The following is a 27,450-nucleotide window of genomic DNA, read 5'->3' as shown; positions in this document are numbered from 1 at the left end:
CCGTTGTTTCTGTGGACTTTATTAAAGTGTTTTTGGACTTGCATCTGCATCCTGCAATTGATTCCACACCACACCTACGCCCGGCCTTGACAGAACTACACACCATTCATGGAATCAGCAGGAGCAGCAGCAGCGACCGAGTCATGGGAGGAGCGCGTCCGCGGACAGGATGACAGGATAGCCCAGATCACCAACGCATTACAAGGAGTAATGAATACCCTGCATCGCCTGGAGACCAGTTGGGCACCCACGCCTCCTCCCACAGTACCACCAGCACCGGTCAGTCCCTTAGTCCACGCTCCGGAACCCAGTGGGATTCGGCTCTCGCTCCCGAGGGCGTATGATGGTACCGCTGCCGGGTGTCAAGGTTTCCTCCTACAAGTAGAACTCTACCTCGCCACCGTACACCCGGTGCCCTCGGGACACGAGAGCGTTTCCGCCCTCATCTCCTGTCTCACCGGCAAGGCGTTGGAGTGGGCCAACGCCGAATGGAGGAGAATAGACCCCGCGACGATCACCTATGCGGAGTTCTCCCGTCGCTGTATTCGACCATCCACCTGAGGGGAAGGCGGCGGGAGAACGTCTATTCTACCTCCGACAGGGGAAGAGGAGCGCACAGGATTTTGCACTGGAGTTCCGGACTCTAGCGGCAGACGCAGGGTGGAATGAACGGGCCCTCATAGACCACTTCCGCTGCAGCCTACGGGAGGACGTCTGTCGTGAGTTGGCCTGCAGGGACACCACCCTCACGTTTGACCAGTTAGTTGACATGGCCATTCGCCTCGACACCCTGTTGGCCACCCGCGGACGTCCTGAGTGGGGGTCGTCCATTCCACCCTCCAGCACCTCCGAGCCTAGTCCTATGGAGCTCGGGGGTGCTGGCGATAGAGAGGAGAGGAGAAGGAGCCCCAGGGGAACCAACCCCTGTACCTACTGTGGCCGTGGAGGACACATTGCGGCCAGGTGCTGGGGGGGGTCTCCTAGGGGGAGAGACGGCAGGCCACGCTCTGGGGAGTCCCTCCAGGTGAGTAGGCGCCCCACTTACCCAGAGCTCTCTGTTGATCACCTAACCATACCTGTTTGCTTCCCACAGGTTGCACCTCAGTCCCAGCATAAGGCGCAAGTAGATTCAGGCGCAGCTGGGAATTTTATAGATCGGCGATTTTGTGCTGAGTTAGGGATTCCCCTCCTTCCAGTCAGTAGTCCCTTCCCTGTACATGCTTTAGATAGCTGTCCGTTGGGATCGGGGTTGATTAGGGAGGTCACAGCTCCACTTAGGATGGGGACGCAGGAGGGTCATGAGGAGACTATTCAGCTATATCTTATAGACTCTCCTGCGTATCCGGTGGTGCTGGGGCTTCCCTGGTTGATTACTCATAATCCCTCTCTTTCGTGGCAACAGAGGGCTCTCAAGGAGTGGTCTGTCCAGTGTGTAGGGCGATGTCTGGGCGTTTCCGTAGGGGCGACCTCGGTGGAAAGTCCAAACCAACTGCCGGCATTGCACATTCCCCCGAGTATGATGATTTAGCAATTGTGTTTAGTAAAGCGAAGGCGACGCAATTGCCACCACATAGACAGGGGGATTGTGCGATAGACCTCCAGGTAGGAGCTGCGCTTCGCTGAGCCATGTGTATCCTCTGTCTCAAGAGGAGAAGAGAGCTATGGAGACTTACATAGCCGAGTCTCTGAGACAGGGATACATACGGCCCTCCACTTCCCCTGCGTCCTCGAGTTTCTTTTTTGTGAAGAAAAAGGATGGAGGTTTGCGCCCGTGTATTGATTACCGCAGCCTCAATCAGATTACTGTGAAATACAGTTATCCACTCCCTCTGATTGCGACTATGACGGAGTCTTTACACGGGGCGCGTTTCTTCACAAAATTGGATCTCAGGAGCGCATACAACTTGGTGCGTATTAGGGAGGGAGACGAATGGAAGACAGCATTTAGTACCACCTCGGGTCATTACGAGTATCTCGTCATGCCATACGGGTTAATGAATGCTCCTTCAGTCTTCCAATCCTTCGTTGATGAGATCTTCCGGGATATGCAGGGGCAGGGAGTGGTCGTGTACATTGACGACATTCTAGTGTATTCTTCTACCCGAGCCGAGCATGTAGCCCTGGTGCGCCGAGTATTGAGGAGATTGTTGGAGCATGATCTGTATGTCAAGGCAGAGAGATGTCGGTTTTTCCAGGAGTCTGTCTCCTTTTTGGGTTATCAGTTGTCTGCGTCAGGGGTAAAGATGGAGGTTGACCGTGTGTCGGCCGTGCGTAATTGGCAAACTCCAACTACTGTTAAAGAGGTGCAGCGGTTCTTGGGTTTTGCGAATTACTACAGGAGGTTTATCCGGGGTTTTGGACAGGTGGCAGCTCCCATAACGTCTCTACTAAAGGGAGGTCCGGTGCGCTTGCAGTGGTCTGCTGAGGCGGATAGGGCTTTTGGGAGACTGGAGGACCTGTTTACCTCGGCGCCGGTGTTGGCGCATCCGGATCCCGCACTCCCATTCCAGGTCGAGGTAGACGCGTCTGAAGCCGGTATAGGGGCCGTGCTCTCGCAACGATCTGGCACGCCCCTGAAACTCCGCCCTGTGCTTTTACTCTAAAAGCTCAGTCCGGCGGAGCGAAATTATGACGTGGGGGACAGGGAGCTGCTAGCCGTGGTCCAGGCCCTAAAGGTGTGGAGGCATTGGCTAGAGGGGGCTCAACACCCTTTTCTCATTTTGACAGACCACCGAAACCTGGAGTACATCCGGGCAGCTAGGAGACTGAACCCTCGCCAGGCTAGGTGGAATATGTTTCTGGGCCGGTTCGTTTTTAAGATCACGTACATCCCTGGGTCCCAGAATGGTAAGGCAGATGCTCTGTTCCGGCGGTATGACACGGAGGAGAGGTCCGTTGAGCCCACGCCCATACTCCCGCCGTCTTGCCTGGTGGCACCGGTGGTGTGGGAGGTCGATTCCGAAATCGAGCGGGCGTTGCGTACCGATCCTAGCCCTCCACAGTGTCCTGTGGGTCGGACGTACGTGCCGTTCGAGGTTCGGGATCGACTTATATATTGGGCTCACACGTCACCCTCCTCTGGACATCCAGGGATTGGCCGGACGGTGCACTGCCTTAGCACTAAGTACTGGTGGCCAACGTTAGCCAGGGATGTGAGGGTTTATGTTTCCTCCTGTTCGGTATGTGCCCAGTGTAAGGCACCCAGACATTTGCCCAGGGGTAAGTTACAACCCCTGCCCGTTCCACAACGACCCTGGTCTCACCTCTCGGTGGATTTCGTTACTGATCTTCCCCTCTCCCAGGGAAATACCACCATCCTGGTCGTTGTGGATCGGTTCTCGAAGGTCTGTCGTCTCCTTCCCATGCCGGGTCTTCCCACTGCCCTACAGACCGCTGAGGCACTATTCACTCACGTCTTCCGGCATTACGGGGTACCCGAGGATATAGTGTCTGATCGAGGCCCCCAGTTTACCTCTCGAGTCTGGAGAGCGTTCATGGAGCGCTTGGGGGTCTCGGTGAGCCTTACCTCGGGGTACCACCCGGAGAGCAATGGGCAGGTTGAACGAGTAAACTAGGATGTGGGTAGGTTTCTGAGGTCGTATTGCCAGGGCCGGCCGGAGGAGTGGGCGAGATATGTTCCCTGGGCCGAGATGGCACAGAACTCTCTCCGCCACTCCTCCACTAAACTAACCCCTTTCCAGTGTGTGTTAGGGTACCAGCCGGTTCTGGCACCTTGGCATGAGAGCCAGATCGAGGCCCTGCGGTGGATGAGTGGGTGCGGCGCTCGGAGGAGACGTGGAACGCTGCTCACGTACATCTGCAGCGGGCCATCCGTCGACACAAGGCGAGCGCCGATCTCCACCGCAGTGAGGGACCGGTGTACGCACCGGGAGATCGAGTCTGGCTCTCGACCAGAAACCTGCCCCTCCGCCTGCCCTGCCGGAAGCTGGGTCGGCGGTTTGTGGGGCCTTTTAAAGTCCTGAGGAGGTTGAACGAGGTGTGTTACAGATTACAACTTCCTATTGAGTATAAGAATATTAACCCCTCGTTCCATGTGTCTCTTCTCAGGCCGGTGGTAGCTGGTCCACTCCAGGAGTGTGAGATAGCAGAGACTCCTCCGCCCCCGCTGGACATCGAGGGGGCTCCGGCGTACACAGTTCGGTCCATCCTGGATTCGAGACGCCGGATGGGGGGTCTCCAATATCTCGTGGAGTGGGAGGGGTACGGTCCGGAGGAGCGGTGCTGGGTGCCGAGGAAAGATATCTTAGACCCGTCTCTTCTGACTGAGTTCCATCGTGGTCATCCCACGCGCCCTGCTCCGCGTCCTCCTGGTCGTCCCCGAGGCCAGGGTCGGCGCACGGCTGGAGCCGCGCGTCAAGGGGGGGGGTACTGTCACGGTTTCGGCCGAGGCTGTTCCTTCTCCTTGTTCGGGCAGGCTTCGGCGGTCGTCGTCCCCGGAGTACTAGCTGCCACCGTTCGTTGTGTCTGTGTGTGTTTGGTTTGGTCTGATTTGTTACACCTGTTGCTCATTTCGTCTTGAATATGTGTCCTTTAAGTTCTCGTTGTTTCTGTCTTGTGGTTGTGTGTAGTTGTTCTATGTCAGCAGGTGTTGCCAGTCAGTTTGTGCTCTATGTTATTAGAGAGTCCGCACGTTGTGCGTTTGTTGTACTTTTACGCTGAGTGTGTTTATTTTTCCCTTGTTCAACCGGCTCTGTTTATAGCCGTTGTTTCTGTGGACTTTATTAAAGTGTTTTTGGACTTGCATCTGCATCCTGCAATTGATTCCACACCACACCTACGTCCGGCCTTGACATTATGCCATAATCCAGAATTTGTGCTGCTGTAGCTATGTTGCTAATTGCATGTCATTCTCAGTACATAGTCATCAATCATGAAAGGAAAAATTACTGAGAGACGCATAAATTACATATATTGGTTGTTATGAGCTCTTTGTCTGTTGTTCACACAATAAACCTATTTTCAATAATATAGCTATCATCACACAACACAGATGAAAGGGTACAGGGTTAGTGATGGATGGAAATGTACAGAATGATTACCTAGAAGAAATGGGGGAGGGTCATGCTTTTTCAATTTCAGTCAAGGGGAGTTTCTTTTTTTTTTTTATCTAGTGGAAGGGAGGGTCATATATCAAGTGTGTCTATAAGTGTCTATAGGCAAGTGCACCTACAGGCTATTTAGTGTGGTCTCAATCAAATGATCCATAGCCTATAGGCTACAAAGTGCATGCTTGGAGAAGCACAGAGCAAAGTTATATTTCTAATATAGCTCCACAATGAGATAGGGTGCAGGCCAGGCAGCAGGCTGTTAGCCAGCCTGCCAGCTTAGTGGAGTCTGCCACTAGCACGGTCAGTGTAGTCAGCTCAGCTATCCCCATTGAGAGTGTCTGTGCCTCGATCTAGGTTGAGCAAAACTAAACATGGCGGTGTTTGCCTTAGCAATCTCACTGGAATAAAGACCTCCTCCATTCCTGTCATTATTGAAAGAGATTGTGATATCTCACATCTCAAAATAGGGCTAATTAATGTTAGATCCCTCACTTCCAAGACAGTCATAGTCAATGAACTAATCACTGATCATAATCTTGATGTGATTGGCCTGACTGAAACATGGCTCAAGCCTGATGAATTTACTATGTTAAATGAGGCCTCTCCTCCTGTTTACACTAGTGACCATATCCCTCACGCATTTGTTTGTAAACTTACGGTTTGTAAACAAACCAAAGCAAGGCGTAGGCGTACATGTGATGACGGTTTAAAGGCGATACATATTTAAATATTTACGCTACAATTGGTGTAGTAAATCATTGGTCATGCCTGGGACACACTATTTTCAAGCCATTTCGCCCGGTGGGGGATGTTAAACGTCACGATGGCCATGGGTTTCAAAGTGCAAGGTCTGTCCGATGCGCGTCCACGTTCAACCGAGAACGCTCCGCCTGGGACCTCATTCATAACTTCTTCACCGACATCACTATGGTGGGTTATACTTTATAGTTTACAATTGCACTTTCATATTAGTACATAATTTTGCTTTATTTGAACTAACGATAGAAAGCTACCAAATGGCTGGGCCAGTTTCCCAAAAGGGAATGATGTGTTACATCAAGTTTGTCTATCATTACTGCAAGTTTTGCTTTCTAGCCAACCAACTATGTCAATGCCGTTATCAAGCCAATCTACTAAACTTACCTGAACGAAATACAGTACCAGTCAAAAGTTTGGACACACCTACTCATTCAAGGGTTTTTCTTTATTTTTATATTTTTATTTTCTACATTGTAGAATAATAGTGAAGACATCAAAACCATGAAATAACACATATGGAATCATGTAGTAACCAAAAAAGTGTTAAACAAATTGAAATATATTTTATATTTTAGATTCTTCAAAGTAGCCACCCTTTGCCTTGATGACAGCTTTGCACACTCTTGGCATTCTCTCAACCAGCTTCACCTGGAATGCTTTTCCAACAGTCTTGAAGGAGTTCCCACATATGCTGAGCACTTGTTGGCTGCTTTTCCTTCACTCTGCTGTCCAACTCATCCCAAACCATCTCAATTGGGTTGAGGTCGAGTGATTGTGGAGGCCAGGTCATCTGATGGAGCACTCCATCACTCTCCTTCTTGGTCAAATAGCCCTTACACAGCCTGGATGTGTGTTGGGTCATTGTCCTGTCGAAAAACAAATGATAGTCCCACTAAGTGCAAACCTGCGTAAATGCTGTTGTAGCCATGCTGGTGAAGTGTGCCTTGATTAAAAAAATTAATCACTGACAGTGTCACCAGCAAAGCACACCCACACCATCACACCTCCTCCTCCATGCTTCACAGTGGGAACTACACATGCAGAGATCTTCCGTTCACCTTCTCTGCGTCTCACAAAGACACAGCGGCTGGAACCAAAAATCTCACATTTGGACTCATCAGACCAAAGGACAGATTTCCACCGGTCTAATGTATCTTGCTCTTGTTTCTTGGCCCAAGCAAGTCTCTTCTTCTTATAGGTGTCCTTTAGTAGTGGTTTCTATGCAGCAATTCGACCATGAAGGCCTGATTCACGCAGTCTCCTCTGAACAGTCGATGTTGAGATGTGTCTGTTACTTGAACTCTGTGAAGCATTTATTTGGGCTGCAATTTCTGAGGCAGGTAACTCTAATGAACTTGGCGGTCCTCGTGAGAGCCAGTTTCATAATAGCGCTTAATGGTTTTTGCGACTGGACTAGAAGAAACTTTCAAAGTTCTTGAAATGTTCCAGGTTCACTGACCTTCATGTCTTAAAGTAATGATTGACTGTCATTTATTTTTGCTTATTTGAGCTGTTCTTGCCATAATATGGACTTGGTATTTTACCAAATAGGGCTATCTTCTAATCTTCTATTTAATCTCATTTCACTGCGATTGGTTAGTCAACACGCAATAATATATGTATACTGTCAATCACTGAGATTAATGATTTGCGTTTAGATGAACAAAATCAGATTAACTGAGCCTAGCCTACCCTTTCCCCCTTCCTTTTCAGTGACTGTGATGTGCAAATAAATTGCAAACACTTCAGGTCAGTTTGATCAATGATCATGCCTAAATACATTGATATGCATGATATGTGTGTGAGTTATACAGTGGTAGACCTAGCTGCATAAACGGTATGTGTGTGAGCATCTCTCTCTCTCCCTATACTTCACAATATGTATACTTCTTCTACTACCAAAAACACTTTTATCCAGCTGAAGCAATCTATGATGTGTATGATATGGTGTGAGTTTTACAGTAGACTATGCTACATAAGCTGTATGTGTGTGAGCATATCTCTCGCTCTCCCTTTCTCTCTCTCTATCCCCATGTGATAACTTTTTATTTTTTCATGAATTTGGTATCAGCATTGCTGGCTTCATTAAATACGGTTAATCTGATGAATTTTGGATGTCCTTGGCCTTATTTATTTTCTGGAGGACCTATACATGAAGCCAACTGTAACACCCAGTCTCATTACTTTGCGTGAATGATATGTCTGAACTTAAAAAAATACAAAATGAAAACAAAATCATTATTCTGTGGGTGCATGAAATAGCAAACATAACTTGAATTCAGTGATGACATTACTTCATCTTAGTTACTCAGTGATGAAACAGTAACATCCACACTGTAGTTAGGCGGTGGGTTGAAAATAGATTCCACGATCCAGACTTGAGCGAGTGCCCATCTCGCTCTCGACGTTGTGTGCACCCGTGTTGTTATTAATTATTATTATGCACGCTGAAGTCTATGCCCACCGTGATGTATAGCACCGCCCACCAGGCAAAATGGTGTGAAAAGAATGTGTTCCGGTAATGCCTGCCTCCTGAATCCAAGTGTTTGACATTACATTTTACATTTTAGTCATTTAGCAGACGCTCTTATCCAGAGAGACTTACAGTTAGTGAGTGCATAAATTATGTTTTTATTTTTCATACTGGCCCCCCGTGGGAATCGAACCCACAACCCTGGCGTTGCAAACATGGTGGGAGGGGACCAGTAACTTAATGATCAAACTTTATCAATGTACAATGTAGTGATTTTTCATACATGGGTCACCCTGCTTTGAACTGGTTTCATCTGAATATCATCCAGTTTGATGAAAAACATGATTTTCCCTTTTCGGGACCTTTAAAAAAAATGAACCTGTCCTTTATTAAGCATTCAATGAAAGCTAACATTGCGAGTTAGCTTACAACTGAAGCTCACTACCCTACAACTTTGCAAACCATAAAGCAAAATATACCGATTTCAAAGCTGATTGACACCAAAAAATGGGTTAACTAATGACTTTTCAAACTGCCTGCATAAGTGATTTGTGAGTGATTTGTGAATGAGTGACTGGTGGCCAGTCTTAAAGAGACAGGGCACCTTTTTCTAAGAATACATTAGGCTACTTCTACATATGTTGATCAGTAGGCCTGCCATAACTCCCAAATGGAAGTGAAAGAGATTGTTTGTCATCTGTAGCCCATAGACATCCAAAACAAGCTCAATAAATCAATGATTTAACACACTCCTATTGAATATGCTTTTACCTGTATTGTGAGTAAGCCTATGCTATCTTGATTTGCCCAGTTCATCAAATATATTATTACCATTACATTGTTATATTGTTAAAAACAATGTCAGATTGATTGTATGGTTTTTTAATTGATTCATTAATGCATAGGCCTACACTCGTAGAAAAAAAGGTGCTATCTAAAACCTAAAAGGGTTCTTCGGCTGTTCCCATAGGAGAACCCTTTGAATAACCCTTTTTGGTTCCAGGTAGAACCCTTTTCACAGAGGATTCTACATGGAACCCAAAAGGGTTCTATCTGGAACCAAAAATGGTGCTCCAATGGGGACAGCTGAAGAACCCTTTTGGAACCCTTTTTTCTAAGAGGGTACATGGCTGTCTCTGGGAGATTTTTACATCAACATTTTCACATTATTGAATATTGGCCATCGGCCCTAAAAAACAACAAATCGATCATTCTCTATTCATAAGACACCGATGCCTTTCAAATTGAGAATGAAGAAAGTATTGCCAAGTTAAGGCTGGTTAAAAATAAATGTACCATGATTTGAATGGACCATTGGATCAACCTCCAGTACAACCTAGTTTAGTTAACTATGCCTCTGGAGGTTAGATCTGATAAGCTATTTCAAGGCAAGTGATTGCTCTACTGAAAGTGCTTAATCTTGAAACTTGACTGCTGACATGCACAATTTTGGGGGGATTGTATTAACAGTGGACTAATAGACAAAATACTAAAAGATAGCTTTTTATTTGCGTATTGCCAAATATTCACATTTGTGTTTTAAAATGTAAACCAATGAAAACCCCCAAATTAATAACTACAAAGATTATAAAACATTTATTTAACACAAAAAACTAATACCATGAAAGCTTTTTATTTTTTATAAAGGGAAACACAACAAAAATAAAACGTTTCTAAGTCTAATCATTAAGACTTGGAGAAAAAAATACATGATCATTTATTTTAAAGGGGCAATCGTCAGTTAAAACAATAATAATGCAGGCTCCTCGCCATTGTTTCGGTAAAAAGCTTAGGGAGTGGGTTGGAGAAATTAAACACTTTCAAATTCATAGACATAGCTATGGATGCAGGGACAAAATTATAGTGTAAACAATGTTTTGAGACTCAACAGTGTCTGTTCATATTTACTTTGTGTACAAACATTGGAGTAAAACAAGCTTATATTTTGGGTTCTGATGGGGTATGACAGTTGAACTGAGCTCATGAGGCATTTCTAATTTATATTCTTTAAGAATCAATGGGTACATATAATTAATTTGTAAGTCAAAAAATTGACGTAGCAACTGCAGATTGCCCCTTTAAGTATAGACAGGAGTTTTGAACACCAGAGCACCTCATCCATCACTAGGTCACGTCACGCCATTGTTATGAACATTCTCAAGACACTCTCCGCAATATTGAATAATGATTTATATATACACCAGACGGTCCCCAGGGGGCACTGTTTCGAAGCCAACGTGCCTCCATCTTGGTACTCCCCCACCATTGTAAAAAAATATATTTTGGAAGCTATAGAAATGCATTTGTTTTTGCTACGTTTATTCTATTACAGACACCTTAATGCATACTTTTAAATTATATTATGTGAGATAAACATATTTTTTTATATATATCATTAATATTGACGCCAAAAACTTTAGTGGTGCCCAGTCATTCTTAACATCCATTTTTGGTCTAAATTAAACTGTAGAGTCTGGGAAATACAATGACATTGCTATACTAGGCAAATATTTAGTAGGAAACACCTTTGTCAGCATTATTACGTCTTCACATTTACTTTAGACTGATGGCAATGTCAGTAGCTAGCAAAGTTTGACAAAAAATCTAGCAATGCTAATGTTAGCTAGCTAACAGTCGGTGCTCTCCCCTCACATTTAGCTAGCTAGTAAACGTTATACTACATCTAAAGTAAATCTGGCGACATCACAATGATGACAAAAGGTTCTCCTACTAATTATTTGTCTACTTTAGAAATATCACCGTGTTTCCCAGTCATTATAACACACTTTAGACAAAATCTTCATCAACGCCAACTGAGATTGCATTGAGTATAACTTTTAGTCAGGCACCAGTCCTCAAGAGAAAGCTCTAAACAATATTGTGACGATACCAGCAACCCATTAATATTTGGTACCTTTATTGGCACACACCTAGTGTTAAAAGTAACAGTAACTTTATTTTATAGATTGGATGTGGCCAAATGAGTTTGGAATACAAAAGCTTCTCATAGATATCAGTAATAGTACTTTTGCTCACTGTGAGGGATTGGAAGAGGAAAATTAGGACCGAAATTTCATCCTAGCTTTCAGAACTCTTCATAATGAACAGATGACATATGGTGTGTCAGGTAGCTTTTCTCCAGGTAGGGGGTCAATTTCCCATGTTCCTGCGGCACAGCAGGAGAGAGAGCCCACAGCAGTACACCATACTCTTCACTATCATCACTGTATAAGCCAGAGAGGCCAGATTCAGACTGCACATGGACTGGAAGGTTGCTGAGGAAGAGGGAGAAGACTGATGTGTTATTTTCAGTTTAGTGCCTTCAGAAAGTATTGATACCCCTTGACTTATTCCACATTTTGTTGTATTACAGCCTGAATTCAAATAAAATATAAATTTTTCTCACCCATCTACACACAATACCCCATCATGAAAAAGTGAAAACATGGTTTTAGAAAATGTAGCTAATTTGAAATGAAATACACAAATATCTCAAATACATGAATACAATTTTATTTGTCACATGCTTCGTAAAAGAAAAAGTGTAGACTAACAGTGAAATGCTTACTTACGTGCCCTTCCCAACACTGCAAAGAGAAGAAAACATTTTAAATTATAGAAACATTATAACACAAGGAATAAATACACAAGTAACGATAACTTGGCTATATACACAGGGTACCAGTACCGAGTCGATGTGAAGGGGTCCAAGGTAATAGAGGTAGATACAGTTGAAGTTGGAAGTTTACATAAACTTAGGTTGGAGTCATTAAAACTCGTTTTTCAACCACTCCACAAATGTCTTGTTAACAAACTATAGTTTTGGCAAGTCGGTTAGGCCATCTACTTTGTGCATGACACAAGTAATTTTTCCTACAATTGTTTACAGACAGATTATTTCACTTATAATTCACTGTATCACAATTCCAGTGGGTCAGAAGTTCACATAAACTAAGTTGACTGTGCCTTTAAATAGCTTGGAAAATTCCAGAAAATGATGTCATGGCTTTAGAAGCTTCTGATAGGCTAATTGACATAATTTCAGTCAATTGAAGGTGTACCTGTGGATGTATTTCAAGGACTACCTTTAAACTCAGTGCCTCTTTGCTTGAAATCATGGGAAAATCAAAAGAAATCAGCCAAAAAATTGTAGACCTCCACAAGTCTGGTTCATCCTTGGGAGCGATTTACAAACGCCTGAAGGTACCACGTTCATGTGTACAAACAATAGTACGCAAGTATAAACACCATGGGACCACGCAGCCGTCATACCGCTCAGGAAGGAGACGCGTTCTGTCTCCTAGAGATGAACGTACTTTGGTGCGAAAAATGCAAATCAATCCCAGAAGAACAGCAAAGGACCTTGTGAAGATGCTGGAGGAAACAGGTACAAAAGTATCTATATCCACAGTAAAACGAGTCCTATATCGACATTACCTGAAAGGCCGCTCAGCAACGAAAAAGCCACTGCTCCAAAACCGCCATAAAAAAGCCAGACTACGGTTTGCAACTGCACATGGGGACAAAGATCGTTCTTTTTGTAGAAATGTCCTCTGGTCTGATGAAACAAAAATAGAACTGTTTGGCCATAATGACCATCGTTATGTTTGGAGGAAAAAGGGGGTAACTTGCAAGCCGAAGAACACCATCCCAACCGTGAGGCACGGGGGTGGCAGCATCATGCTGTGGGGGTGCTTTACTGCAGGAGGGACTGGTGCACATAAAAAATAAATGGCATCATGAGGAAGGAAAATTATGTGGATATATAGAAGCAACATCTCAAGACATCAGTCAGGAAATTAAAGATTGGTCGCAAATGGGTCTTCCAAATAGACAATGACCCCAAGCATACTTCCAAAGTTGTGGCAAAATGGCTTAAGGACATCAAAGTCAAGGTATTGGAGTGGCATCACAAAGCCCAGACCTCAATCCTATAGAACATTTGTGGGCAGAACTGAAAAAGCATGTGCGAGCAAGGAGGTCTACAAACCTGACTCAGGAATGGGCCAAAATGCACCTAACTTATTGTGGGAAGCTTGTGGAAGACTACCCAAAATGTTTGACCCAAGTTAAACAATTTAAAGGCAATGCTACCAAATACTAATTGAGTGTATGTAAACTTCTGACCCACTGGGAATGTGATGAAAGAAATAAAAGCTGAAATAAATCATTCTCTCTACTATTATTCTGACATTTCACATTCTTAAAATAAAGTGGTGATCCTAACTGACCTAAGACAGGGAATTTTTACTAGGATTAAATGTCAGGAATTGTGAAGATCTGTAAATGTATTTGGCTAAGGTGTATGTAAACCTCAGACTTCAACTGTACTGTGCATTCAGAAAATATTCAGACGCCTTTACTTTTACCACATTTTGTTACGTTACATCCTTATTCTAAAATGGATTAAACTGGGTCACTCAAGGACATTCAGAGACTTATCCCGAAGCCACGCCTGCGTTGTCTTGGCTGTGTGCTTAAGGTCGTTGTCCTGTTGGAAGGTGAACCTTTGCCCCAGTCTGAGGTCCTGAGCAGGTTTTCATCAAGGATCTCTCTGTACTTTGCTCCGTTCATCTTTCCCTCAATCCTGACTAGTCTCCCAGTCACTGCCGCTGAAAAACATTGCCACAGCATGATGCTGCCACCACCATGCTTCACCGTAGGGATGGTGCCAGGTTTCCTCCAGACTTGACGCTTGGCATTCAGGCCAAAGAGTTCAATCTTGGTTTCATCAGACCAGAGAATGGTCTGAGAGTCCTTTAGGTGCCTTTTGGCATGTGCATTTTACTGAGGAGTGGCTTCCGTCTGGCCACTCTACCATAAAAGCCTGATTGGTGGAGCGCTGCACAGATTATTGTCCTTCTGGAAGGTTCTCCCATCTCCACAGAGGAACTCTGGAGCTCTGTCAGAGTGACCATCGGGTTCTTCGTCACCTCCCTGACCAAGGCCCTTCTCCATCGATTGCTCAGTTTGGCCAGGCGGCCAGCTCTAGGAAGAGTCTTGGTCATTCCAAACTTCTTCCATTTAAGAATGATGGAGGCCACTGTGTTCTTGGGGACCTTCAATGCTGCAGACATTTGTGCCTCGACACAATCCTGTCTCGGCGCTCTAAGGACAATTCCTTCAACCTCATGGCTTGGTTTATGCTCTGACATGCACTGTCAACTGTGGGAACTTATATAGACAGGTGTGTGCCTTTCCAAATCATATCTGATCAACTGAATTTACCACAGGTGGACTTCAATCAAGTTGTAGAAACATCTCAAAGATGATCAATTGAAACAGGATGCATCTGAGCTCAATTTTGAGTCTCATAGAAAAAATGTCTAAAAACCTGTTTTTGTTTTCTCATTATGGGGTATTGTGTGTAGATTGATGAGGGAAAAAAAGTATTTTATCAATTTTAGAATAAAGCTGTAACGTAACAAAATGTGGACAAAGTCAAGGGGTCTAAATACTTTCCGAATGTACTGTACATATAGGTAGGGATAAAGTGACTAGGCAACAGGATAGATAATAAACAGTAACAGCAGCATATGTGATGAGTCAAAATATTTAGTGCAAAAAGGGTCAATGCAGATAGTTAAATAGTTAACCAATAGCTACCCGGACTAACTATTTAGTAGTCTTATGGTTTGAGGGTAGAAGCTGTTCAGGGTCCTGTTGGTTCCAGACTTGGTGCATCGGTACCGCTTGCCGTGTGGTAGCAGAGATAACAGTTTATGACTTAGGTGGCTGGAGTCTTTAACAATTTTTAGGACATTCCTCTGACACCGCCGGGTATAGAGGTCCTGGATGGCAGGGAGCTCGGCCTCAGTGATGTACTGAGCCATACGCACTACCCCCTCTAGCGCCTTGCGGTCGGATGCTAAGCAATTGCCATACCTAGTGGTGATGCAGCCAGTCAAGATGCTCTCAATGGTGCAGCTTTAGAACTTTGAGGATCTGAGGGCCCATGCCAAATCTTTTCAGCCTCCTGAGGGGGAAGACACGTGGTTGTGCCCTCTTCACGACTGTGTTGGTGTGTGTGGACCATGAAAATTCCTTAGTGATGTGGACGCCGAGGAACTTGAATCTCTCGGCCTGATCCATTACTGCCCCGTCGATGTGGATGGGGGCGTGCTCGGCCTTCCATTTCCTGTAGTTCACAATAAGCTCCTGTTGAAGGAGAAGTTGTTGTCCTGCCACCACACTGCCAGGTCTCTGACCTCCAACCTGTAGGCTGTCTCATTGTCGTCTGTGATCAGGCCTACCACCGTCGTGTCATCGGCAAACTTAATGATGGTGTGGGAGTTGTGCCCGGCCACACAGTCATGGGTGAACAGGGAATACAGAGGGGACTAAGCATGCACCATCATTAAGTTGTTAAAAGTCAGCGTGGCGGATGTGTTGTTGCCTACCTCACCACCTGGGGGCGGCCCGTCAGGAAGTCCAGGATCCCGTTGCAGAGGGAGGTGTTTAATCCCAGGGTCCTTAGCTTAGTGATTCGCTTGGAGAGCACTAATGTGTTGAATGCTGAACTGTAGTCAATGAACAGCATTCTCATGTAGGTGTTCCTTTTGTCCAGGTGGGAAAGGGCAGTGTGGATCTGTTGGGGCAGTATGCCAATTGGAGTGGGTCCAGGGTGACTGGGATGATGGTGTTGATGTGAGCCATAACCAGCCTTTCAAAGCATTTCATGGCTACAGATGTGAGTGCTACGGGGCGATAGTCATTCAAACAGGTTACCTTGGCATTCTTGGGCACAGGGACTATGGTGGTCCACTTGAAACATGTAGGTATTACAGACTGGGTCAGCGAGAGATTGAAAATGTCTGTGAAGACATTTGCCAGCTCGTCAGAGCATGCTCTGAGTACATGTCCTGGTAATCCGTCTGTGACTTTTAACCTGTTTAAAGGTATTTCTCACATCGGCTACAGAGAGCGTGATCGTATTCACACCCATGAGTCAATACATGTTAGAATCACCTTTGGCAGCGATTACAGCTGTGAGTCTGGGTAAGTTGCTAAGAGCTTTGCACACCAGGATTATACAATATTCTCACATTATACATTTTTTTAAACTTCAAGCTCTGTCAAGTTGGTTGTTGAACATTGCTAGACAGCCATTTTCAAGTCTTGCCATGGATTTTCAAGCCAATTTAAGCCCAACTGTAACTAGGCCACTCAAGGAACATTCACTGTTGTCTTGGTAAGCAACTCCAGTGTATATTTGGCCTTGTGTTTTAGGTTATTGTCCTGCTGAAAGGTGAATTTGTCTCCCAGTGTCTGTTGGAAAGCAGACTGAACCAGGTTTTCCTCTAGGATTTTGCCTGTGCTTAGCTCTATTCTGTTTCTTTTTACCCTAAAAATCTTCCTAGTCCTTGCCGATGAAAAGTATACCCATAATATGATGCAGCCACCCCCATGCTTGAAAATATGAAGAGTGGTACTCAGTGATGTGTTGTGTTGGATTTTCCCCAAACATACCGCTTTGTATTCAGGACATAAAGTTAATTTATTTGCCACAGTTTACTTTAGTGCCTTTTTGCAAACAGGATACATGTTTTGGAATATTTTTTGTTATTTTTACTCTGTCATTTAGGTTAGGATTGTGGAGTAACTACAATGTTGTTGATCCATCCTCAGTTTTCTCCTATCACAGCCATTACACTCTGTAAATGTTTTAAAGTCAACATTGGCCTCTTGGTGAAATCCCTGAGGGGTTTCCTTACTCTCCAGTAATCGAGTTAGGAAGGACGCCTGTATCTTTGTAGTGACTAGGTGTATTGATACACCATCCAAAGTGTAATTAATAATTTCACCATGCTCAAAGGTATATTCAATTTCTGCTTTTTTCATTTTAATCATCTACCAGTAGGTGCCCTTCTTTGCGAGGCATTGGAAAACCTCCCTGGTTGAATCTGTTTGAAATTCAGTGCTCGACTGAGGGACCTTACAGATAATTATATGTGTGGGGTACAGAGATGAGGTAGTCATTCAAAAATTGTGTTAAAGACTATTATTGCACACAGAGTGAGTCCTTGCAACTTATTATGTGACTTGTTAAGCACATTTTTACTCCTGAACACATTAAGCATCTCCAATCCAAAGTTAAATCTAGAATCGGCTTCCTATTTCGCAACAAAGCCTCCTTCACTCATGTTGCTAAACATGCCCTCGTAAAACGGACTATCCTACCGATCCTTGACTTCGGCGATGTCATTTACAAAATAGCTTCCAACACTCTACTCAGCAAATTGGATGTAGTCTATCACAGTGCCATCCGTTTTGTCACCAAAGCCCCATATACTACCCACCATTGTGACCTGTACGCTCTCGTTGGCTGGCCCTCACTACATATTCGTCGCCAAACCCACTGGCTCCAGGTCATCTATAAATCACTTCTAGACAAATCCCCGCCTTATCTTAGATCATTGGTCACCATAGCAACACCCACCCGTAGTATGCGTTCCAGCAGGTATATCTCACTGGTCATCCCCAAAGCCAACACCTCCTTTGGCCGCCAATCCTTCCAGTTCTCTGCCGCAAATGACTGGAACGAACTGCAAAAATCGCTGAAGCTGGAGACACTTATCTCCCTCACTAACTTTAAGCATCAGTTGTCAGAGCAGCTTACTGATCATTGCACCTGTACACAGCCCATATGTAATTAGCCCACCCAACTACTTCATCCCCATATTGTTATTTACATTGTTATTTATTTTGCTAATTTTCACCCCAGTATCTCTATTTGCACATCTATCACTCCAGTGTTAATACTAAAATTGTAATTATTTTTGCACTATGGCCAATTTATTGCCTTACCTCCATAACTTACTACATTTGCACACACTGTATATAGATGTTCTATTGTGTTATTGACTGTACGTTATGTTTATTCCATATGTAACTCTATGTTGTTGTTGTTTTTATCGCACTGCTTTGCTTTATCTTGGCCAGGTCACAGTTGTAAATGAGAACTTGTTCTCAACTGGCTTACCTGTTTAAATAAAGGTGAAATAAATAAAATAGGTTTGCCATATCAAATGCGTTGAATACTTATTGACTCAATACATTTCAGATGTTCATTTTTTATTAATTTGTAAATAAAAAATAAATATATATACTGTATATACAGTTGAAGTCGGAAGTTTATATACACCTTAGCCAAATACATTTAAACTCAGTTTTTCACAATTCCTGACATTTAATCCTAGTAAAAATTCCCTGTCTTAGGTCAGTTAGGATCACCACTTTATTTTAAGAATGTGAAATGTCAGAATAATAGTAGAGAGAATGATTTTTTTCAGCTTTTATTTCTTTCATCACATTCCCAGTGGGTCAGAAGTTTACATACACTCAATTAGTATTTGGTAGCATTGCCTTTAAATTGTTTAACTTGGGTCAAACATTTTGGGTAGTCTTCCACAAGCTTCCCACAATAAGTTAGGTGCATTTTGGCCCATTCCTGAGTCAGGTTTGTAGACCTCCTTGCTCGCACATGCTTTTTCAGTTCTGCCCACAAATGTTCTATAGGATTGAGGTCAGGGCTTTGTGATAGCCACTCCAATACCTTGACTTTGTTGACATAAGCCATTTTGCCACAACTTTGGAAGTATGCTTGGGGTCATTGTCCATTTGGAAGAACTATTTGCGACCAAGCTTGAACTTCCTGACTGATGTCTTGAGATGTTGCTTCAATATATCCACATAATTTTCCTTCCACATGATGCCATCTATTTTGTGAAGTGCACCAGTCCCTCCTGCAGCAAAGCACCCCCACATCATGATGCTGCCACCCCCATGCTTCAGGGTTGGGATGGTGTTCTTCGGCTTGCAAGCGTCCCCCTTTTTCCACCAAACATAACGATGGTCATTATGGCCAAACAGTTATATTTTTGTTTCATCAGACCAGAGGACATTTCTCCAAAAAGGACGATATTTGTCCCCATGTGCAGTTGCAGACCGTAGTCTAGCTTTTTTATGGCGGTTTTGGAGCAGTGGCTTCTTCCTTGCTGAGCGGCCTTTCAGGTAATGTCGATATAGGACTTGTTTTACTGTGGATATAGATACTTTTGTACCTGTTTCCTCCAGCATCTTCACAAGATCCTTTGCTGTTGTTCTGGGATTGATTTACACTTTTCGCACCAAAGTACGTTCATCTCTAGGAGACAGAACACGTCTCCTTCCTGAGCGCTATGACGGCCGCGTGGTCCCATGGTGTTTATACTTCCGTACTATTGTTTGTACACATGAACGTGGTACCTTCAGGCGTTTGTAAATCGCTCCCAAGGATGAACCAGACTTGTGGAGGTCTACAATTTTTTGGCTGATTTCTTTTTATTTTCCCATGATGTCAAGCAAAGAGGCACTGAGTTTGAAGGTAGGCCTTGAAATACATCCACAGGTACACCTCCAATTTACTCAAATGATGTCAATTAGCCTATCAGAAGCTTCTAAAGCCATGACATCATTTTCTGGAATTTTCCAAGCTGCTTAAAGGCACAGTCAACTTAGTGTATGTAAACTTCTGACCCACTGGAATTGTGATACAGTGAATTATAAGTGAAATAATCTGTCTGTAAACAATTGTTGGAAAAATTACTTGTGTCATGCACAAAGTAGATGTCCTTACCGACTTGCCAAAACTATAGTTTGTTAACAACTACATACATACATACATACATACATACATACATACATACATACATACATACATACATACATACATACAGTGGGGCAAAAAAGTATTTAGTCAGCCACCAATTGTGCAAGTTCTCCCACTTAAAAAGATGAGAGAGGCCTGTAATTTTCATCATAGGTACATGTCAACTATGACAGACAAAATGAGGAAAGAAAATCCAGAAAATCACATTGTAGGATTTTTAATGAATTTATTTGCAAATTATGGTGGAAAATAAGTATTTGGTCACCTACAAATAAGCAAGATTTCTGGCTCTCACAGACCTGTAACTTCTTCTCTAAGAGGCTCCTCTGTCCTCCACTCGTTACCTGTATTAATGGCACCTGTTTGAACTTGTTATCAGTATAAAAGACACCTGTCCACAACCTCAAACAGTCACACTCCAAACTCCACTATGGCCAAGACCAAAGAGCTGTCAAAGGACACCAGAAACAAAATTGTAGACCTGAACCAGGCTGGGAAGACTGAATCTGCAATAGGTAAGCAGCTTGGTTTGAAGAAATCAACTGTGGGAGCAATTATTAGGAAATGGAAGACATACAAGACCACTGATAATCTCCCTCGATCTGGTGCTCCACGCAAGATCTCACCCCGTGGGGTCAAAATGATCACAAGAACGGTGAGCAAAAATCCCAGAACCACACAGGGGGACCTAGTGAATGACCTGCAGAGAGCTGGGACCAAAGTAACAAAGCCTACCATCAGTAACACACTACGCCGCCAGGGACTCAAATCCTGCATTGCCAGATGTGTCCCCCTGCTTAAGCCAGTACATGTCCAGGCCCGTCTGAAGTTTGCCAGAGTGCATTTGGATGATCTAGAAGAGGATTGGGAGAATGTCATATGGTCAGATGAAACCAAAATATAACTTTTTGGTAAAAACTCAACTCGTCGTGTTTGGAGGACAAAGAATGCTGAGTTGCATCCAAAGAACACCATACCTACTGTGAAGCATGGGGGTGGAAACAACATGCTTTGGGGGTGTTTTTCTGCAAAGGGACCAGGACAACTGATCCGTGTAAAGGAAAGAATGAATGGGGCCATGTATCGTGAGATTTTGAGTGAAAACCTCCTTCCATCCGCAAGGGCATTGAAGATGAAACGTGGCTGGGTCTTTCAGCATGACAATGATCCCAAACACACCTCCCGGGCAACGAAGGAGTGGCTTCGTAAGAAGCATTTCAAGGTCCTGGAGTGGCCTAGCCAGTCTCCAGATCTCAACCCAATAGAAAATCTTTGGAGGGAGTTGAAAGTCCGTGTTGCCCAGCGACAGCCCCAAAACATCACTGCTCTAGAGGAGATCTGCATGGAGGAATAGGCCAAAATACCAGCAACAGTGTGTGAAAACCTTGTGAAGACTTACAGAAAACGTTTGAGCTGTGTCATTGCCAACAAAGGGTATATAACAAAGTATTGAGAAACTTTTGTTATTGACCAAATACTTATTTTCCACCATAATTTGCAAATAAATTCATTAAAAATCCTACAATGTGATTTTCTGGATTTTCTTTTCTCATTTTGTCTGTCATAGTTGACGTGTACCTATGATGAAAATTACAGGCCTCTCTCATCTTTTTAAGTGGGAGAACTTTCACAATTGGTGGCTGACTAAATACTTTTTTTCCCCACTGTACATACACATATACATATCCTTTAAAAATATATATATATATTTCCCTTTATTACTTTCCAACCCCACCACCCCTTCCCTAATTGGAGTAAACTAGTGAACAACAATGCTTAGGCCTCTACTTCCAGCTTATACATACTATATACATTTTATGGACACAGTCAATTTTACAATAATTATATTTTGAAGGGAAGATTGTATCCCCCATATAAATAACATTCTATTGGTAGCAAGAATTTTATATAGTAATTTGAATTGAAAAATTCTACGTTTTGAATCCGGCGTCGTTTTGCGTATCAGTTCATAAACACTATGCCATGGAATCGGTACGTCAAAAATCTCTTCCCAACTATTTTGCAATCTATATGGGACGGCTGTCAATCCTTTGGTCCTTAAATGAAACTGGTATACTTTTTTTATTTATCACAGTTTTCTTTAACCAATTATGTTCTTTAATGCAAGGCCGACAGACAAGTTCCTTACTTTTTCCCCCTTCCACTTTCCTCTTCCATTTTTGCGGTAATGCTGCAATTATTGTTTGTAATTTTGGGTAGAGCAGACATTTCCATATGTTTTTGTTAGCTGCATGTGCGACATAACTCCACCAGTCCTACCGATGATATCATTTACGAAGATTATACCTTTTTTTTATGTGTCTAAAGAAAATGTTTTTTTATCAATTAGTATATTTGAGTTTAACCACAATATTTGTTGCATTATTTGTTCTGTCATTTCTGGAGGATTAAATTGAAATTGCAACCAACATTCTATGGCTTGTTTTAGAAATAATGATATTTGGGAGATGATTTCCTTTTCAAATAACTGAAAGTGAGATGTTGTAATCTGAATAAAGGGACAAAGGCCATTCTTGGACATTGGGTGAGACAATCTTACTAATTTGCTAGAGAACCAGTTCGGATTTAAGTATAACTTTTGTATGACTGAGGCTTTTAGTGATAGGTCTAATGCTTTAATATTTAATTATTTCTGTCCTCCGAATTCATATTCATTATATAAATAGGCCCATTACATAAAAAAAAAAAATTGGTCACTAAACCACTTCCATATATACTTCCATTTATTTATTTACCTAGTACCAGGCTACCTAAAGACAAGTCTTGTCTGACGTCGTAGAGCAAAATGTGTTTGTGAGAAACTCACCTTTCCATAGAGGGGTCATAATAGTGTGTAGCCCAAACTGTTCGGACACTACAGACGTTTTCGTGAGAAGACCGATTTCTGGGATGTCTCATGGTCTGACAAACATAGCAGTAGATCGGCCACCTTCCACCGCAGATGCGGAAGGCTGCCATTGGCAGATGTGGGGGATTGATATCTCTAGTTTAAACAGACGTATTTTAATGGGGATTTCCATGGGGCGCGGACATTGACTCTAGGGGGTTGCTATTTTTGCACATTTTGATCTTGCCTTGAGTAGCACAATTGCTGTGACCAGGACTGTCAAGTGAGCTGCTTCACATACGCCTAAAACAACGTTTCAGGACTGTGGTTGGGTGTAGGACCAGTTATTGCGGGAACGGGCGGGAGTCGGACAAGAAGTCAGCGGGAGCGGTATGAAAAGCTTCAGACCTCAAGTTCAAATTTAATGAGTGATAAAATTAATCTCACCATTGGATTCATTGGATTCATTCGGTCCGGGTATGCAGGGTGGTGCCATCGCATTGGTAGATTGCGCTGATGAAAAACATACAAGTAACAAAGAACATGTATTTGTGTGAAATAAGTAATTGATTGACAATGTGAGAGTTACATGCAGGGTTGGGGTCAATTTGAATACAATTCAGGAAGTAAACTGAAAGTTGTTCTTGATTTTTTTTCAAAGCACCCAACCCTGGTTAAATGGTGTAATTCAACCAAATATTATTGTATATTGTAGATACTTACTCACAACATATTTAATTATTTCTGGAGGGTAATTTCTTTATCACAGGTAGTTCACCCAGATATCAGAAAAAAAATACAACTAACGTCACAATTCAATGTTTCAATTACATGGTTTTAAAATTATCTGGAAAATTACTAACACATTGCCATGTGAACTAGCAATTAAAAAACAAATAAGAATATTTCAAACTTTGGCCACCTTTTGATGTTTTTGCTTCTTTAGTGTCCGCTTCATGCTTCACTAAACAGACGTATTTAGCATTTGCCTTTCCTTGATTAATGATGATCATACTGGTCGTCTGTCCTTCCTCCCTCTGCTCCAGCTCTTCCCTCTCTGCTTTGGGCACCTCCACTGTTCGGCCGTTTTCATCCTCCATCTTCCATGAGATCTTGACTAAGTCTGGAAACATGTCTCTAGCCAGACACAGCAGGATAGTGTTCCCATTCGGCTCAGGTTTGGACTTATGGTACACGGTCACTTTGGGTTTCCTGACCTGGTTCTCATCTGATTTTTATGTGAAACAATCAAAACTCACATTATAAAAATAAATATACTTTGTCTGAAAGTAAGAACCTTTGTGTGTAAAAGGAAACACTTTGCACTTTCCAATCTATTGCAGTTCTAAAATATCAACACACACACAAGGAGAAATAACATGGGCATAAAAAAAGCCTTTCAAGCCATCAGAAATGAGTATTCAACAATGCCATGGTATAAAATAGAATAGTGTATTATATATCTCTATCAGATCCGACAGGTTCTTAACCCCCATCACCAGGAGGTACGCCTGATCCAGAGTACTCAACTCTACCACTTGACCAGTCTCTGGTCCCACACAATTATTTTTAAACTTCTCTAATATAAAGTGTTTGCACAACATAGCATTTTTTTATTTCTAGGAAAATAAAGTTATTTAGTCCTACTCTAAGCCATTGCATTTGCGTTGAACAGAATATGTATGTGACATCTAAAATTGTTTCATGTCATTCATTAAATATAGTCAAATAAACTAATATAATATACTGTATCAAGTAGAGGTCCTTACCAGCGATGATGAGTTTTGTGCCAGATCCAAACTGCAAAATATCCAGTGTCCCTGATCCAGAATCACACTCCAAGTAAATCCTAGACAAAAACGTACCATCTTTTTGTTCCTTTAGATCTAGAGAACTAAAAGTTAAATCCCTTCTCAAAACCACAAATAGAATGTCATACTATGATAGTATGTTTCCACTATTGACACTATTGCAATTTTTCTGCTTTCAGTTTATCTGTATCATGGTTATAGTTAATATAATATAGTAGTAATACATTATATAAAATATTTAGATAATATATATATATATATGTATAATACTAGCGTTATATTCAGAAGGTATTCCAATAAACTTTTTGTGAGTAAAAAATATATTCCTCAGTGTGATTTCTCACAGATTTTTATAGGACCTCCCATGAAGGATCAGAGAATGTGGTTAGATAGGGGAGAAATATAGATGAGAGTTAAAACGTCATCACCTGGGTTTGGTGTGGTTTCTAACAGCTTCTCAACCCTCTGCTTATGTCACATCCTGTGGTGGAGCTACGGTTTCTCATTGAGAAGGACAGGATAACTGTAAGGTAGTTTTCTACACAGGGAATGAATTGCAGTTGTCACTGTGGTTATCCAAGCTAGCACAGTAGTATGTGGCTTCATGATCTGTCTTTAGGGTAGGGATTGTCAGTGTGAATTTGTCAGAACTGTCTGCCTTTTCTGCTCGGTAATCCTCAAAACCAGGATCCTTGGTTGGTTTTCCACCACCTTTATGCATGAACAGGATCCGCCTCAGAGCTTCTCCGTCTCTTTGCTGATACCAGTGAATGTTACCAGTGCTGAAGCCTGTAGCTATGCATTCAATAACAGCAGATTTGTCTGTGGCTTTGGTCACTGTTAACTGCTCCTGATGCAGATTCACAGCTTCTGCTGCTGATATAGAACAGAGAAGACAGGTGGTGTGAGTAAAGTGGAAATACTGTATTTTTCAAAGACACTTTCATGACTCAACTGAGTATTTAAAATATACAGCACCAGACACTTAAAATACAAATTATACACTTACCGACTAAAAGGATAAAGGTAAGACACAGTTGACGCATGATTGTGCTGAGATATGCTGGCCTGTTATGTGGCAAGTGTGAGATGCTGTGCTTCACTAGTAAAGCTTTTTAAGGAAGTGACTTTAAGAGGAGTGAACCAAACTCAAGAAGGGACTCCTAAAAAATACTGCATTTCGCCCGGTGGGCAGTGGTACACATCACAGTGGGCGTGGAATAAAGTGTGCACACCAGGCAACAAATGTGTCCAAGCTTGGGATCCAGGCCCAATTTGATTAACGATCACTATCTAACTTTGTGTCAACTTTTTACTTGCTAACCATCAGCAATAGTTGAATGAAAAATAAAATGTACATGCAATGTTACCTGAACATGACTTTGAATTTGGTAAACCTACATGCAATGGTACCTGCTGTACACCTATCATTAAATTATTCAGCATTGTTGGGTTATTGCACCTCATTAAAAACAGGGAGCTGGTTATTTTCTTCACAAAATGAGTATAGTAACGGATATGGAGAACATGATTATGATATGAGTATTTTTTTATTAATATCGGTGGTTTAATTATTTATTTTTTTATCTTTCTAATGTAACTCAAACAGTGCGAAGTGTTGTGCCTACTGAATAAATCCACTGGCTAGTTCTGCTGTCTGTAAAGAACTTTGCAGGCTGTAGGTTGATCCTGCTGCTACGATTGGATAGAGCGAAGCTGTTTCTCGTTCACTTGCTCTTTATCACTTGATCATTTCACCTGTCACTTCTCCTCGCATGTTTTGCTCAGATCATTTAGATTTGCTACTGCCTATTATTACTATGATAATTCAGCTGGTGAGGATGTTTGCAAGCAAGCTATCAATGGGCATAATATCTAACAAGCAGAGCTTGTAGGGAAACAAAGATGAAAGACCAATGAGTTCTGGCAGTGACAGCAAACTCATCTGCCCACTGCAAGTTTTGAGAACACACAGACACACAGCTCCTGATCTGCAGCTTCGTTGATTTATATAAATGTGCAGGTAGACGATTAGGTGTTGCCAACCTCTATTTAGGCATTTTAAAACGCTTTCATTTTTCCGATTACGAGTATCATCTGATCCGACTATTTGTCAATTTAAGGATACGATTATGAATGAGTATTCACAGAAGCTATATTTACAACTCCAATAGAAACCACCAATGGCATAGAAAACAATTTAGGCCCAAATTAATTATGAGAATATGTTGCCCATTATGATCTATCTTAAAATCGGGTTGTAGCCAATATTTCAACAGACAGCTAAAACTAACCTACCTAGCTAGCTAACGTTGCACAAACAAAATAGGATTGCAGTCCTACCTTTGTAGTAACGATTAAAGGGATACTGCAAGATTATTTTTGTCTCCATTTATGTATCTCTCTGTGCAGAATGAAGGGAGTTAGAGATAGTTTTGCAAGCCAATGCTAACTAAGTTAGCGCAATACTTGAAGTCTACAGGAATGCTAGCGTATGCTACCTTACCTGTAGACTCCCAGTAACTGCGCTAACGCTAGTTAGCATTGGCTCGCAAAACTACCTCTAACTCCCTTCATTCTGCACGCAGAGATCTAAAAATTTTATCTATGAGTTCATCTGACTCTTTGTAAGTATATATTTTTTTTGCATTTGCCAGAATCTCAAAGTATCCCTTTAATCCACAAAATAAGTGTGTCCTGGTCATCTTCCAACAAAATGTTTACGCAATGGATATCCAGGGTTGGGGTCAATTCGTATTGAAAGCAGTCAATTCAGAAAGCAATTTGACGTTAAAGGTAGACTCAGCATTATGTCTAAGTTGCAGAAAGTAAACAGCATA

The 27,450-nt window shown here is 42.6% G+C and overlaps 1 protein-coding gene across 1 annotated transcript; it reads right to left on the bottom strand.

Moving 5' to 3' along the window:
* Positions 1 to 9,932: 9,932 nt before the first annotated feature.
* LOC121587174 lies at positions 9,933 to 25,715 on the bottom strand. Its single transcript, XM_045227048.1, has 7 exons — positions 25,620 to 25,715; positions 25,155 to 25,486; positions 24,569 to 24,737; positions 23,722 to 24,027; positions 23,247 to 23,312; positions 11,874 to 11,888; positions 9,933 to 11,576 (listed from the first exon to the last, which is right to left on the bottom strand). The coding sequence occupies exons 1-7, from the start codon at positions 25,654 to 25,656 to the stop codon at positions 11,452 to 11,454; spliced, it is 1,050 nt and encodes a 349-aa protein (XP_045082983.1). The 5' UTR covers positions 25,657 to 25,715; the 3' UTR covers positions 9,933 to 11,451.
* Between the last annotated feature and the right edge of the window lie 1,735 nt (positions 25,716 to 27,450).

This window comes from Coregonus clupeaformis, chromosome 18 (genome assembly GCF_020615455.1).
Source record: "Coregonus clupeaformis isolate EN_2021a chromosome 18, ASM2061545v1, whole genome shotgun sequence".
In the NCBI taxonomy this organism is placed as follows: domain Eukaryota; kingdom Metazoa; phylum Chordata; class Actinopteri; order Salmoniformes; family Salmonidae; genus Coregonus; species Coregonus clupeaformis.
This window is presented reverse-complemented; position numbering and strand designations above follow the sequence as displayed.

What these genes read in the sequence shown, in the direction of transcription:
- LOC121587174 (XM_045227048.1), bottom strand. Translation starts at nt 25,656, where the DNA reads ATGCGTCAACTGTGTCTTACCTTTATCCTTTTAGTCG. An exon ending in TACCTTTATCCTTTTAGTCG is followed by an intron (nt 25,487 to 25,619) that starts GTAAGTGTATAA and finishes GTTCTATATCAG; the next exon opens with CAGCAGAAGCTGTGAATCTG. An exon ending in ACAACTGCAATTCATTCCCT is followed by an intron (nt 24,738 to 25,154) that starts GTGTAGAAAACT and finishes ATACTATCATAG; the next exon opens with TATGACATTCTATTTGTGGT.